This window comes from Polypterus senegalus, chromosome 6, assembly GCF_016835505.1.
Source record: "Polypterus senegalus isolate Bchr_013 chromosome 6, ASM1683550v1, whole genome shotgun sequence".
NCBI classification, from domain to species: domain Eukaryota; kingdom Metazoa; phylum Chordata; class Cladistia; order Polypteriformes; family Polypteridae; genus Polypterus; species Polypterus senegalus.
Window position 1 is genome coordinate 178,564,495 of NC_053159.1, and position 16,852 is coordinate 178,581,346.

Sequence of the window (16,852 nt, forward strand, 5' to 3'; positions counted from 1 at the left end):
AAATTATGTAGCATGTCACATTAAAAAATGCACTGCACTCCTCTGCTTTGAGATGAACAAAAGGCACAAATAGAATTAATTTGACTGGTGGGAGGCATCATACATGCATTATGCAGCTGCTGAAAAGAATGCAAGGCCTTACGATTTTATATTCCTTGTTTCCCCCAACAAAAAAAAACCTTTTAAATGTCCAAAAAAAAATTTTCAGTGAGTTTTACTTTCTTCGTTTGGTAAATCACTTGCAAAATTTATTTAAATGCCAATTAAGTTGAAACTGTATGCAAATTGAACCTTGCCTCCTGTGCTCATCGCTACTGATGACAGCAAAACGAGGTGAATTACCAGATAGATACCTATAGCAGGGCTATTCAATTACAAATTCAGTTCGGACAGATTTTCAAACCAAGAAATTTACACATTTTCAGAGGCCAGTAAGCAGCAGGCAATAACACATTTCAAATCAACACAAAGGAATGTATTGAAAAGCAAGTAGGGGCGGCATGGTGGCGCAGTGGTAGCGCTGCTGCCTCGCAGTTAGGAGACCCAGGTTCGCTTCCCGGGTCCTCCCTGCATGGAGTTTGCATGTTCTCCCCGTGTCTGCGTGGGTTTCCTCCCGCAATCCAAAGACATGCAGGTTAGGTGGATTGGCGATTCTAAATTGGCCCTAGTGTGTGTTTGTGTGTGTGTCCTGCGGTGGGTTGGCACCCTGCCCAGGATTGGTTCCTGCCTTGTGCCCTGTGTTGGCTGGGATTGGCTCCAGCAGACCCCCGTGACCCTGTATTCGGATTCAGCGGGTTAGAGAATGGATGGATGGATGAAAAGCAAGTAATGCTTATTCATTGTATCCCATTTAAATGTGGTCACATCTGACACAGGCACATCAAAAAGTGCATAAAACAATAAGAAAGATACAACTGAACAGAATCTGAGGTAGTAGCAGTACTTTTTGTGCACTTTTAAAATAAATGAAAAATAAACATTTCGGTCATATCTGACATGGGCACATCTCAGAGTGCATGAAAACAAAATAGAGCACAGTATTAGCAATAACATTTGTTTCCCTTTTGAAATAAAATAAACCTCAAAAAGTGCCTAAAACAATAAAAGGGTATAAGTGAACATAATCCGAGGTAGTAGCCATCATTTTTGTGCACTGTTAAAATAAATGAAAAATGAACATTTTAATCATATCTGACATGGGCACATCTCAGAGTGCATACAAACAAAATAGAGCACAGTAATAGCAATAACACTGGTTTCCCTTTTAAAATAAAATAAACATTTTGTTCACATCTGACCCAGGCACATCTCAAAGTGGTCACTAATTAAGAAGATGGTAAGAATGAAAACCTGCAGCCACTGTGGCACTCGAGACCTGGAGTTCGCCACCCCTGACCTGTAAGAACATAAGACATTTGACAAGCTAGAGGGGACCATTCAGCCCATTAAGCTTGTTTGTTTAGCTAACAGCTAAGATGTTTAATTATGTCATCCAGATATTTCACAAAGGTTGTCACAATTTCTGATTCAACTACATGACTTGATAGTTTGTTCCAAATTCCCACAGTTCTTCTTGGCTTCAATGATTTAAATGAAGGAAGAAATCTTCTAGACAAGTTATGAGGAACTCAAGCTCACCCTCTGTGTCTAGTATTGGTGTTCTCTGATGCCACTCAGCTCCATTATAATTTGGCCAATGAGTTTCTGGTTTGAGAAGACAATCATTAAACCAAAGGGCATGAAAGTTACCAGCACCTCTTTTTTCCAGTTTATATTTTGCCTATCGTGCCTGAAAACCAATGGATAAAAATCTCCTAGAAAGAAGGTCCACTTGAGAGCTCACCTCTGTAAAATCTATATATATTAAATCCTAAGCCTAAAAGTGCAACGATTTTATGTCACGTTCTTATGTCACTTTTTTTGTCACACTTTAAATCAGGCTTATTTTAAAACCTACATATATATGTTTGGTATCATTCTTTTCAGAATTTATCGAACTTTAACATGATGTTATTAGATTTGCAGATTCTTATTCCGTTTCTAAATTATAAACTATCAAGAATTCACATCCCGCGAGATGAGACTTTGTGCCAAAAGATTTAACCACACCCGGGGCCGAAAATAAAAGACAAAGAGTAGGACAGCTGCTGTACAGGCTTTTAAATGTTCAAAGTGCCGCAGCTGATCAAGCAAAGAGGAGGTAAAAATTTTTTTATTTTTTTCCCATTGTATCACTGTTTAAGAGGGGGTTTTGGAGGAGTCTCCTCGGGGTGCGTTAAGTACCCTTCTTCACAACACGAGAGGCAGAGATGCAAAGTAGCTGGCATGTAGCATAGACCGGGAGGGAGGGGTGGGGTTGTTGGCAAGCGAAGTGAGCAGGGGGGAACCCCCTAGTATTAGTATAACCATGTAAAACCATTTCTTCTCCATCATGAGGCTGGTATTACGACAGTAGTTACCAGGTCACCAACATAAAAACTCAAATCATTATGCTGGAGCACCAGTCCGAGATGAACAGTACCCTTGCAAACCTTCAATGGCAGGTCAATTATTTTTGTAGAAAGGCAAATAGTCTTAAGTCTCCTCAGCTGCCATAAATCAGCTGGAGTCCTCCAAGATTCAGTTTTCTAATATTCTGTGCTTGAAGATTACATGCTCTTAATTCTCTGCCCCTTCTGTATATCTGATGCTACCCCAGCAGGGTTAGAGTCATACATTTTTACTGTGTTTCACTGATGAAGTGGTATCTCCAGGGTTCATAAAGTTCATTTCTGCCCCTACTCTGCTATCATACTGAGTTACAATGGTATCTTCTGTTTCTTTCTCTCTCAAATTATGTCCTTCTCTTGCAGGCAATGCTGTGTTGGGACAGAGCTGGTGGACTGGATGATGCATCAGAGCTCTTGTGTTCACTCCCGCACACAGGCAGTGGGCATGTGGCAAGTCTTACTGGAGGAGGGTGTGCTGAACCACGGTAAGGAAGCCCAACCTCCTGTCCATTGGTCGAGCATGGTGTCAATCAAAGTTCCACAATCTACACTGCTGTCTCCCATTCTTGACTTGGAGTTGGACTGTTGCCCCATGTTCTTCTGGGTCAATTTCAGTAACTGTAGTTTGTCTTGACTGTGCACCTTTAATAAGTGAAAGATGACAGTCAGCAGGTGTTCTGTTTTTTTTCTGAGAAGGCAGCAAAACAAATCAAAAAAACTGGGCAAACACTTGGAAAAAGCATTTTAATATAGAAAAGTGCTTCTCATGGGCACACTGAATATCAAATACAAGACAGAGACATGGTCCTACAGGAAGCTGCCTTTTAAAAAGGCTTTAGGGGTTTATGTTGGCACAAAATTTTCATCATCTACATCAGTGTTTTCCAAACTCATCCCTGGGGGTCCACTGTGGCTGCAGGTTTTTGTTCCAACCAGATTCCTGACAACACCTGATCACACTAATCTCATTTAATTAGCTGGTATTATTTTTCTCTTACTCTGCTTTCAGGATGATTTTACATTTATAAGACATTTAGACTTATTTCTGCTTTTGCTATAGATTCAAATGTTTAACTTTCTTTTGTTGATTTCACTAGATTTGGCCCTTTCTCTCTGCAGTTTTCCCTCTTTGTTGTATCTTTTTAATGACAATTGAAAATTAGCAGAGCAGACACCCAGGCAAACAACACTGAATAATCAAAGGCTGCAACTACTTTAGCGTCAGACCCACTAATTAGTAAATAATGGATTAATTAAACAATTAGAACACCTGGAAAAGTAGAATGAAAACCAAGATGTAAAATATTAGATTAGATTAGATTAGATTCACTTTATTGTCATTACACATGTATAAATACAGGGCAACGAGATTCAGTAATAGTAAGACTAAGACTACGGAGTGGTGCAGGATCGAACTCACGACCTTTTGATTCCCAGTCAGCAGCTGATTCTATTGCGCCACGGATGCAGGTGAGGGCCACCCTGCCGGCATAGCAGAAGATGGTAAAAAAGATCAAAAAATGCTTTATTCCCATAACTGCTTGGTACATTTTAACATATATATTTTTTTTTAACCAAACTTAGTTTTTTAATTTCTATATTGCTCCCAAAACACAGAACTTGGAAAATATCAGTTCACTTAGTTAGCCCAGGAGTTCACCTAAAAACAGAAGCAGGTGGGGACAAAAACCTGTAGCCGCAGTGGGCCCCCAGGACCGAGTTTGGGAAACACTGATCTAAACAATGAGCTGAAGCTATTAAAAAGGCAAATAAAATGTTAGGTTATGTCATAAAAACTCTTGAATATTAATCAAGGGATGTTATGCTCAGACTGTTTAATGCACTGGTGAGAATGTACCTGGACTTCAGTGTGCAGTTTTGGTCACCATACTACAAGAAGAACATAGCAGCACTTAAATTAAAGCTGGGCAGAGGAGAGCAACCAAGTGCAACCCAGGACTTAAGGACATGTTGCACTCTTACAGACTTGGGGGAATTAAAACAGTCGTGAGCAGAGGAGACTGCATGGGGACCCAATCCAGGTCTTCAAGATGTTCAAAGGCATCAACTAAGTAGATCCAGAAAGATTCGTTCAGCTTCACTTAACAGTGAATCACAAAATCGAGGACATCAGTGGAAATTAAAGAGGAAGTACAGTTAGGAATGAAGCACCTATTTGCGCAGAGTTGTGGGAATCAGGAATAAATTACCAAGACATGTAGTTGATGTAGAAACCTTTAAGAAAGATCTGCATAAGATACCGGGGAAGCTAATCTTTATCTAGCCTAGCTTCCCCAGGACAAATGAGCTTGCTGGACAGAATGGACAGAAGGGGAAGTGTATGGAGGACCAAAGTGTGTCAATTAGAATGCATATCATGGCACTTTTTAGTGATAGCTTATTGATCCCATGGTTGTACATCCAGGAGAAGCTGGCAAGCTAATTGATTTGCTCAGGATCAGTACTGTAGATTTGTGTAGTGATTGAGCCAATAGCCCACTCAACTGCTAAAATTCAAGATATCAAGGTGGTTGTGTGGCAGTTAATGTAGTGATATTTTATTTTAAAACCTCAGGTTGCCTCTGACTGGCTGTGTGACCCTAAGAAAATCACTTAACCTCTCTGTGCTCCAAATGTAACAAAAGAAGACAGTTGTAACAAATCCAGTATTATAAGTTATCTTGGAGAAAGACATGAGTGTACGTTACAATAATAATAATAATAAAAATCTTGGCTGCCCCTAAAGGCCAGCATCATCACTGAAATACACCCAAAGAGTGTACTGCCGGTCAATAATAAATATTTATTTTAACATAGCGCCAATCATATTGACTGTATTTACAGTCACTCAAAGCCCATCTTGTGAGTTTCAAATTCTAATCAGTCTTATTGTTCTTCACTGTCCAGCTGCTTATGGACTAGGACCACAGAGAAAAATCCCAAATCCCTTAAAAAATCCAAGACAGTTTATAAATTGTTCACAGGACTCCCCTGTGGCAGGAAGAAAAAAGTGACAATGATCTTTCCTTTGACACAATGCCACCTATATAATTTATACAGCTCCTTTTGGGGTCAGCCATTTGGCCGTATGTCTGTCACAAAGTGTAAAGGTCACTGCAGTTGAGGCTCTGTGGGTCTGGTATGGGTCACTGGTATGCATACTTTAACTGCCAGTATGGAGCAGCACAAACTGATCTTCAAGTCTTGGTGGCCGCACACCTTGTCCATGTAACGGAAGGAGGTGTAGGCAGAATGAACAATAATTATTCACATTGAGCAGCACTGAGCAGGAACAAACCTTAAAGAGCTCTCCAAGACTAAGAAAACGTGAGATCTTTATTGCAGTGGATTGACCAGAACTGCTCACAGTACTCGAGGTGCAATCTCACTAGTGCATTATTTAATCGAAGCTTAAAATTGCACTATTTATATTCAAGAGTTTCTAGAAATTAGCTTTTTATTTTCCTTTTTAATTATTTCTGCAAATTATCAGTTCCTTCCTGTGTGACAAGGTAACCCATCTTATACAGGTATTTAAAATTGATCTTCCTGTTGCCCATGTGTAGCATTTTGCAATTTTCTACATTGACTTGACATTTTCCAAGTGTTCATCCAGTCCTTTTCAGTTATTTTTGCTGCCTACTCAGTACCTACCATCCCTTCAATTTTAGTATCATCTGCAAATTTCCAGATGTATTTTACACACACACACAGATATATATATATATATATATATATATATATATGTATATACTGTATATATACATATATATATAAATATCTATGTATATACATATACATACACACAGTATATACACATTGTGGTGACAGGCCCGGACACAGACAGGCGGACATCGTAGGTTCATCCACAACACGTTTATTATACTGTACATAATATATTACAATAATTGCACTCAAAAACCCCAAAAGTCCTGGCCAACACAAAATGCCTCACTTTCTCTTCAGGCCGCCTCCTTGCCTCCTCCAGAGACCTCGTCCTCTTCCACCCGACTCTAGTCGCCATGTGAAGGGAGGCGGCCTCTTTTATAATCACCCAGATGTGCTCCAGGTGTGTTCCGGCAATCTTCCACCGTCACGCCCCAGTGTGGCGGAAGTGCCGGCTGCATCCCCGGAAGCACTCTGGGTGTCCCTGCTCCTCTTCCCCCCAGCACTTCCGGGTGTGGCGGAAGTGCTGAGGTCCAGGGCTCCAAAGGCATTTGGGCGCCCCCTGGTGGTGACCATGGGCCCCTCCAGGGTTGAGCTTCAAAGCTCTGTACCCGTGGCCCCCACAGGTACCAGGGCAGTCGCCCCCACATGGTCTGGGGAAGGCGTAAGCCCTCTTCTGGTCTTCCTGGGCGTCCTAGCCGGGTATAGCCATCTCCGACAACATATATATATGTGTGTATATGTGTGTATTACTGTATTACTGTTTAGGTAGCCAAGGATTACACAATCCCAGGGTTGATAGTTTGCCATTTCTGTCAAAGAGCTGATGTCTTTTTGGGGCTTTGCAGTGGACCAGGAACACAACTTTCAAGACAAGTACCTGTTTTACCGTTTCTTGGATGATGAGCAGGAGGATGCCCCACCACCAACAGAGGAGGAGAAGAAAGAGAGTGAAGAGGAACTACAGGACACCCTCCTCCTCCTCCTGCAGATTGGGCCTGATGCACATATGAGAATGATTCTCAGAAAGCCGTAAGTACAAAACAATGTTAAGGGCGCTATGTAAAATTGAACTGAAGATTAGCTGTATGGATGCATATGCACACATTTTGTCCATTTGTCCAATTTTTTTATGTTATAATTGTGTGTGTGAACTCGCCCTGCTGTTGACTTGTGCCCCATCCAGGGTTGTGCACAATATATTTGGGATAAAAAGCAGCTTAATGGAAGGCTGATAATATATTCGAGAGTAAACTGATTTGAATTGATTGAAGCAATTTCAGTAGTGCTATTTTAATGGGCGGATCAGTAGGTACATACATTTAATAGAAGAATCAGTTTAATGATTAATGGATGAGTTTTTTAGAATAATTTAATGAATGGATAAATGAATGTGGGTGCATAGTGGCTACCGATGCTGCCTCACAGCTTTAGGTACCTGGGGTTAATTTTGGGACCAGTCTTTCCATGTCTGTTTGCATTTTCTCCCAGTGCTCCAGTTTCTTCCCACATCTTAATGTTTTAGGATGTGCTTAGCAGCAAATTGGTTGGCTGTCAGTGAGACATTGTTCTGTGATGGACTGGGATGGGTCCTGGAAGGATAGGTTTTGGTTTTCTGTAACTTTGTAATAATTTTAGAAAAATGGGTGGATAAAATGTATAACGGCAGATTGTGTTTGACTCTGGGGTGCCAATTCATTTCTATGTGACATTTACATGTTCTCCTGGATCTGATACAGGGTCACCTCATACAGCCCAACAGTAAGCTCTTATGTTGACTGATATCCCCAGGATTTCCCTGTCATCGACTGACTCCCTCAGCAGGAACGGCTCCTGCCCTGTGCCCACTGATGTTAGGATATATGTAACAATTCTTAGGATACATTGGTAATTTGATGGACATTTGTGAACAAATTAAGAACATATGTAATGAGAAGTCAAGCAAAATGACACCTTTTATTGGGTAACTGAAGAGATTACAATATGCAAGTTTTTAAGGCAGTTTAGGCCTCTTCTTTAGACAACTTGTAATGATTACAGTTTGCCTGAAGAGCAAGCCTAAGTTTATTTGAATGGCTGCACATTTTAATCTGTTTAGTTAGCCAATAAATGGAGTATTTTGCTTGAATTCTCATTGCCTCCATTATGGCTAACATGGTACAACACCCTACTACTACAGTATATTTGTAATAACTGTATAACTAAATAGAATATTTAATTATCTAAAGTGAGGAGAGGAAAACAAACCGTTTCATACATTCTATCATCTTCTTGAGGGATATGGTGGAAGAAAGCTGATGAAGGGAGACCAGATTATCCTTGAATCAGCAACAGATATCATTGCTTTCAGAATTTTCTGTGGTGTAGTGAGTCTGCCTCTGGGTATCGTCGTGTTGGGTTATATCCAGTGTGAGGCATCTGGGGGTCACCCTGACCACATATTTAAAGGATTTTAATCCAATGGCAGTTCTTTAAGACTGCTGAGCTCTTCATTCTTCCAAAGTGAGACTATCAACTTAGTGGAGAAGCTGACTTTCTTTTTCTGTAGTCACTATCCACATTTTGTGACTGTGGGTGTGCTGGAAACCCTGAACAGAAAAGCTTTAGACTAGCAAAACACTTGCACTGTGATAGCACCCCTGAAATCCTCACTTCTGAACATGACCCCAAGCACTTAAATTAGCCCACTGGGGTGCTGTCAACCTTTCATTGAAAAACATCCCAGCCCCTCCAAGTGAACCATGACTTGAGTTAGGAAGAGATGACTCTCATTCCAATCACTACGCAGCTGATGATGAATCAAAAAGGGCCACCAAGAGTAACGTAGTGTGGTGATTCGCAGCAAGCACTTGTTGATTACTAGGGCTCAGCCAGAAAAGTTCAGATTGAAGAAAGAGATTAGGCATGATGGCAGTTGTATGAGGTGGTTTGATTAGGATGGGGAAAACGGAACTAATGTATCTGGAAGGTTGCCACTTCAAATCCCATTACTTCCAGAAGGGATTCTACTCCAGTGGGCACTTGAGCAAGGCCCTTAACCTGAAAACAGCAATGGCTGACCCTGCACTCTGACCCCCAAATGTCACACAAAAAGACAACTTCCTCTCAGGAATTGATAAAGTGTATCAAATCTATCTATCTATCTATCTATCTATCTATCTATCTATCTATCTATCTATCTATCTATCTATCTATCTATCTATCTATCTATCTATCTATCTATCTATCTATCTATCTATCTATCTATCTATCTATCTATCTATCTATCTATCTATCTATCTATCTAAATAAAAAAAATCAAATATGTCAACTGTATTGAAACATGAATAGAATCAGGGCAATGGAATAATATCACAGTATTCAATGAAATTATCATTAAGAGGATCTCCTTTGTGTGTCTACAGGCCTGGTCAGAGGACAGTGGATGACCTGGAGATCATCTATGAAGAACTGCTACACATTAAGGCTTTGTCACATCTCTCCACCACAGTACGTCTCTGCAGTATTTCAACTGACATGAAGATGAACATCAGCTCTTTGGTTATGCTGCAGTGTTTTTTTTAATCGCCTTTTTTATTGGTTGTTTTGTAGGTAAAGAGAGAGCTGGCAGGTGTGCTGATCTTTGAGTCTCATGCAAAGGCAGGAACTGTGTGTAAGTAACTCCTCTTGTCTTTACCCCTGTTAGGTTTCAATTATTATTGTGGCTATTTTTAATACAGTTATCCATTCATTCATTTTGTATCTTGCTTAACTGAAAAAAAAATTAAAAAATACCTTTCTGTTATCACTATATACCATTCCTAATTCATATTTTCGGTATCTGCTTAACTGGATAAAAAAATAGTTTATAAAATTAGGTATATAATTAATATAATTACTAATATAATTAATGTAATTATAGCACTGTAACAGAGAGACAAACAGATATATAGTTGTGCAACTTCTAACCTATGACTTCACTTTCACACAAGTAGATAGATAGATAGATAGATAGATAGATAGATAGATAGATAGATAGATAGTTGGTTTAATGACACAAGTGCTAATAAACAATGTAATACTACAGCTTTCACTAAAATTTGTGATGTACAAACTTTGGATTGACGTCATGATCTGAAGTCAGACAAAGTTAGACTTGTGCTGCGTTCCATTCAAAGTGGGAAGTTGGAATTTTTAACTGGAAGGCCCACTTAAGTCGAATTTTCAACTTTGAAACTTGGGGTATGTTTGTGAAGCCCGAGTTTGTCTGACTTCTGATCATGACGTCAATCCAAAATGGTGACGTACACCACAAATTTTAGTGAAATCTGTCGTATTATACTGTTTATAAGCACTTCAGTCTATGTGTGTCTAATTAAACCAGTTGTATGCACAAAACTGTCCAGCTACTGGACATGCTGCTACGGGTTGCTGCTAAAAGTAAGATAGATAGAAAGATAAATAGATAGAGTAAGGCACCATATAATAGATAGATAGATAGATAGATGTGAAAGGCACAGTATAACATAGATAGACAAACAGACTCATAGTTGTACAATTCCTAATTCATAACTTCACTTTCACTCAGCTAGATAAATAGACAGATAGATATGTAGGAAAGGCACAATAAAATAAAAAAACATAGATATTAAAGGCACTATATAATAGACCGACAGATGTTAAAGGTACTATATAAGATTCACTGGATAGATAAAAAAAATATGAAGGGAACTGTGTAGGACAGAGTGATATGAAGCCATAGATAGTTAAAGAGATGCAGCAGTAGCCATCTAAGGCATATTTTATGGGTCTTCACTTCCCTCACTCAATGGATGCTTTGGTGTTTCTTTTAGTGTTTAATCAAGGAGAAGAAGGAACGTCATGGTACATCATTCTGAAAGGATCTGTAAATGTGGTGATTTATGGGAAGGTATGTCCAAATTTGTTTCTTGGTTTTCAGTTGAGTCTGGTACTATTCCAACATGGTCCATATTCAAGAACATCATTGGCTTATATTTTTCACGTGATGACAAGAGTGGAGAGTGTTCCCTGTATGCCTCAACTCATACTTTGTCCACATATGCTTAGTGCCATTCTCTTTCTGTATCTGACACATTTTAGGATTCTGCCTTGTGCTGCTGCCTTCCTGCAGCTGATAGTAAGAGAAGACAATTTCAGTGGTGACGAATTTAACCATTTGAGGCTGGGACAATCTATAGAATGAACAACCATGTCATCAACTGTAATGGTGTCTTCCTTACTAGAAAGGGCTGCTTCATTGGTCAACATACAGTCTAGCAAGAGGCTACGGGTGCATGCCTTCAGCGGTTTGAGTAATACATATCTTATAAATGTTAGAAAAGAGCACCTCACCAAAGAGCTAAGCCATATGACACAGTGAGCATTAGGCATTGGAACTGTAACTTCAACTGCTTAAGAACATTGGAACTGTGGTGGGCCACAAAGTAGCAAAGCAAATACATAAACACATACAAAATTGATATGCAAATGCATAAAATACTACATGGGAAACAGAAAAACAAAATAAAAAATCTGATGCAGTCAGCACATCACTTTCTCTGTATTTGTAGCATGACTGCAGTATAGTTTGAATTTACTAAATATATGCAAGATGCAGTACCACATTTTAGGATGCTTTAAAGGCAAGTGTATTTAAAAACATTGTCACTAAAATGTGAACTATTTTGACTTTCTTTACCAACTTTGAAAAAAACTAATAAATCAATTCACCTTTAACACATGGATTGTATATTAATTCCATTAGTTACGGTTTGTTTTCACATGAAGCAATACTCCACCGAAAATGTATATTTTGTAGTTTGTAGTGACAGCCGAGAATTTTGGATGAATCGAGATAACAGAGTTTCCAATATACAGTAGATGGGTTCTATGGTGACCAACACTGCACAACAGCAAAAAATATCAGAAGTGCATGAAAAACTCTTGACATTACTCATGTTGCATAATCTACATCTGAAGTCCTCCAGTCACAAAATACCAAACATCCATTTTTACTAAAATACTTTTAAAGAAAGATTTCTGGAAAATTTTGTTGCGAAGGAGCCCCCAGAATGCAACTGGAAGAGTTTTGGGCCTAGCACCCCCAGCCTAGAAACTAAAGACGCCAAGTTGAAAACTTGGAGTAGGAAAACATTATTGAACACAAAAAGGCAAGTACCTGCCACAAACAGAAATACCTTGTGGTAAGTTATTAAATGCATACAATATAATCAATGTGTCTGCTGTGACTGCTGCGTTTGAAAACTCTGAACTTTAAAAGCTTCAGCTTTTAACTGAACTTAATAGTCTTAAAAATCTTTCTTTTCAAGTCCCAAATACATATTCCAAATTTTGTGAACTACTTTGAAGTGGCTTGGCTGTTATTAATACTCAAAGCTGAACAGCTGGAATTCTACCAAAACCTAATCAGATCTTAAACAAAAGTGTGAAATGTCCACCAAATGGTAGATGAATTGGTCTACTCATGCTCGAGTTACAGTGTCCCAAAAATGTTGTACCAGGCAGACACATGGACTTACAGGCACAGATCTTTCCAAATTTATTTTTTTATCGATTTCCCAAAGTATTTTCTCCACCAGCAAAAAGATAAACATGTTGATTAATTCAAAATTAACTGATGAATTAATTAATGAACAAACTTTATATTTAATAAATACTATCAAGAAATAAATGATTGACAGAAAACATAACCTTAAGAACTGCTGCCTCATAACAAGATACTTACTGTATGGAGTTTGCATGTTGTCAGCAAGGGTCTCCTCCAGGTGCTCTGGTCTACTCCCACTGTCCAGAACATCCAGGTTAGGTGGACTGGCAATGCTAAATTGGCCCTGGTGAGTGTATGTATGTATGTCTGTGTGTGTGTGTGTTCGCCTAAAGCTACTACCTGTGTGCATCTTCCTCCACTCTTGTACGTCACCCTGTGTTCCTCCCTCTTCTTAAAATACGTATTCACCACAGCCATGTCCATCCTTTTGGCAAAATCCACTACCCTATGACCTTCTTCATTCCTCACCTTGACACCATACCTACCCATCACCTCCTCGTCTCCTCTGTTCCCTTCACCAACATGCCCATTGAAATCCGCTCCAATCACCACTTTCTGTCCCTTGGGTACACTGCTCATCACTTCATCCAACTCACTCCAAAAATCTTCTTTCTCACCCATTGCACACCCAACTTACGGTGCATATGCACTAACAACATTCATCATCACACCTCCAATTTCCAGCTTCATAATAATTACTCTGTCTGACACTCCTTTCACCTCCAGGACACTCTTGACATAATGTTCCTTCAGAATAACTCCTTCTCCATTTCTCCTCCCATCCACACCATGATAGAACAATTTGAATCCCCCTCCGATCCATCTGGCCTTACTCCCCTTCCATTTAGTCTCTTCCACACACAACATATCAACCTTCCTTCTCTCCATCATATCTGCTAACTCTCTCCCCTTACCAGTCATACTGCCAACACTCAAAGTTCGTACCCTCAGTTCCACTCTCTTTACTTTCCTCCTCTCCTCCTGCCTCCGGACACGTCTCCCCCCTCTTCTTCTCCTTCTTCTTCTTCGGCCAACAGTAGCCCAATTTCTGCCAGCACCCTGTTGGCTAACAGAACTGGTGGTGGTCGTTAACCCGGGGCTCGACTGATCCAGTATGGAAATCTGTATTGTTGTCCGCATATTGATTTGCCAAAATTTTGCCCTTCCTGACATAACCCTTCCCATTTATTCGGGCTTAGGACCAGCATGAAGAAACACACTGGTTTGTGCATCCCCTGTGGCTGGGTTGTGGTTTAAACTTAACAATGACCTTAAACCTGTACTTTTAAGAAAATACTACTTTAGCAAGTACAGCCTGAATTCGAATGGCTTCCCAAAAAGCAAGCTGAAAAGGAGAAGCCAACATAAAAGTAGCCCTGGGATCTCCATTTTGCAGACTGTTTAGCATGTCTAAGAGATTTGATGCCTTTTGTGGTTGGTAGAATTGTGGGTTCCTTTGGAATTTTTTGGGTTACAAAACGTGTGCCACCACAGAAAAAGTGTTAGAAAACACTGCACTACCTACACCTTTGCTCCTGGCATGCTAAAAAGATCTCCATAGCTGGTATCTCGCTTAAAAAAGACACCATTTATTACCTGGATGGTTACTTTGCGTTTTTTGCATAAATTAGCAAGGATACTGCCAACTTGAATAATCCATCCATCCATTTTCTAACCCGCTGAATCCGAATAGGGTCACGGGGGTCCGCTGGAGCCAATCCCAGCCAACACAGGGCACAAGGCAGGAGCCAATCCTGGGCAGGGTGCCAACCCACCACAGGACACACACAAACACACCCACACACCAAGCACACTCTAGGGACAATTTAGAATCGCCAATCCACCTAACCTGCATGTCTTTGGATTGGGTGAGGAAACCGGAGCGCCCGGAGGAAACCCACGCAGACACGGGGAGAACGTGCAAACTCCACGCAGGGAGGACCCGGGAAGCGAACCTGGGTCTCCTAACTGCGAGGCAGCAGCGCTACCACTGCGCCACCGTGCCGCCCAACTTGAATAATGGGTAAGGATAATCATTACACTTCTATTGCATAGTGAGAAGTCAAGCAAAATGACCCCTTTTATTGGCTAACTAAAAAGATTACAATATGCAAGCTTTCAAGAAAACTCAGGCTGCTCCTTCTTGCCTGATGTGGTGTATCACTGTGAATCGCATAACACAAAATGTTAAACCTTTAAATTAAAATTTTATTTTTTTAAAGGTAGTATACAAATACGGTACTGGATATGTATGTAATTCTTTAGGTACACACTTAAAATTATTTGGATTATTCATTTTGTAATGTTACAAACAAGAAGTTTCCTGAAGACATTCATAAGCAAACAAAGCTCCAAAAATGTAATCCAACACAGTAATCCAAAAAACAGAAGCAAAAACAAATAAACAGCACCACTCAGAAAACTCACTTCAAAACAAATTCAAATAAACCACAAAGGAGCCGTTTTCCCATCATGCATTTAAGGAAAAGCTGGGGGCGATTCTCTGTAGTGAGGTATTTGTGACCCTGTCTCTTGAGGGACCACCCATAAAGTACAAGGAATGCTGGAGAACAAATTTAAGCACATAGAAACTAAATAATAAACAAAACTGAGATAAAATGCATAATTAGACAAATAATAAAAAATAAATAACAAACAATTACAATGAAAAAAATCAAAACAAAAAAATTGAGAAACTCAGCTTACACAGAGCATTGCCTAATTAGTTGCTCCATATAATAGCAGCAGGGCAGATAGCACAAAACACTGTAGTACAGAGCTGACATAAAATATCACAAAAATGAATAGACACCATATGAATAAAAATCATAATATGACAAAATACAAATACAAAATAAAACCAAAAACACAATTAATAACATTTTATGAAACACTAGCTACGCTTTTCTGTCAAAGACAGGTAATGCAATACATTTAAAAATAGCATTCCTCCTGCTCCTCTCCTTGACATCTTCACGTGCCTCAACCTCTGTTGCCCTGTGTATATCTTCTTTTATACCTCTCCTCTGTATTTAGTGTGTCTGAACCTCTATGGCCCAACGGTTCCTCTCTCAATCACATTCCCATAATTCATGCTTCTCAGACTCTTACTTCCTGTCCATTTTTTGACTACCACTAATGTTTGATGAGCCCCAATGATCAAATATGAAAATAGCTGTCATATATTTGCAAACACCTCCCATCTTGAACTGCAACTCAGGTTGCACCTTGTTAGTATTTAGCGACCCAACATTGCTCATTCAGCTATTCACTTTGTTTTTGAAATGCTTCATTTTCACTACTTTTTGTGAAAATGAGAAAAAATTCAGGAATTGGGAGTTGAATTTCACATTCTTAAAGTATCATGTCATCATTCCCACCAATGAGCAACCAAAGTCAAACTGACAAATTAGACCAAAGCCAATCTGACCAATCAGATTGTTTGGAGGGACTGGACACATATACACACACTTGTACGCACACCCCCACACACACGTACACAGGCAGTAGTGTATAATTTATATTTAAATAATAGCAAAAAAATGAAATACATCATGAACCCAGGCAACAATTCGAGTTGTACCATAACATCTTATACCAGGGCATTCATTAATTAGAGAAAAATGGACAAGTACTTTTCCCATTTTCCTATTTGAGGGTGTAAGAAGAGATGTTACCTGACCGCAACATTGAGTGTCACAAAAAGAAGATGTTAATTATCACAGATGAAATAAAAACAAAGAAATAAACAAACTATTAACAGACTAATCCTGGATACATGGATATCAGCAAAAGAGGAGAGGCTTGCTCAAACTCACAAATGCCAAGTAGTTCACCAGGGCTCACATATCGTGTCTTGTGATTGTAAGATTGCACAAAAAAGCTCAAAATAGCTTGTGGTGCTTTTCTTTGTATCCATTTAAAAAAAAAAAAAAAACATTGCTTTTCATGTTACATAAGGGTCTTACCCCTGTGGGGGGGTTGAGAGTTGAATGTGCTTATTGTTATTTGCAACGGTTGGACTATTTTTAAACATAAAAATGTACAGCTCTTTCTCTTTCATTTGTTTGGAAAATGGCTTTAATGATATTTTTGATCTGTTTCAAATGACAAAGTTGATTCATTGCAG

At 39.4% G+C, this 16,852-nt stretch overlaps 1 protein-coding gene across 1 annotated transcript in view; it reads left to right on the top strand.

The window, feature by feature from the left end:
• rapgef4a (Rap guanine nucleotide exchange factor 4a) overlaps nucleotides 1-16,852 on the top strand; it is a 322,559-nt gene that overhangs the window by 249,168 nt on the left and 56,539 nt on the right. The window contains exons 8-12 of the mRNA XM_039755097.1: nucleotides 2,853-2,974; nucleotides 7,004-7,187; nucleotides 9,560-9,644; nucleotides 9,747-9,807; nucleotides 10,988-11,064. Of these exons, the coding sequence (XP_039611031.1) occupies nucleotides 2,853-2,974; nucleotides 7,004-7,187; nucleotides 9,560-9,644; nucleotides 9,747-9,807; nucleotides 10,988-11,064 (529 nt within the window). The remainder of the gene's footprint in view (nucleotides 1-2,852; nucleotides 2,975-7,003; nucleotides 7,188-9,559; nucleotides 9,645-9,746; nucleotides 9,808-10,987; nucleotides 11,065-16,852) is intronic.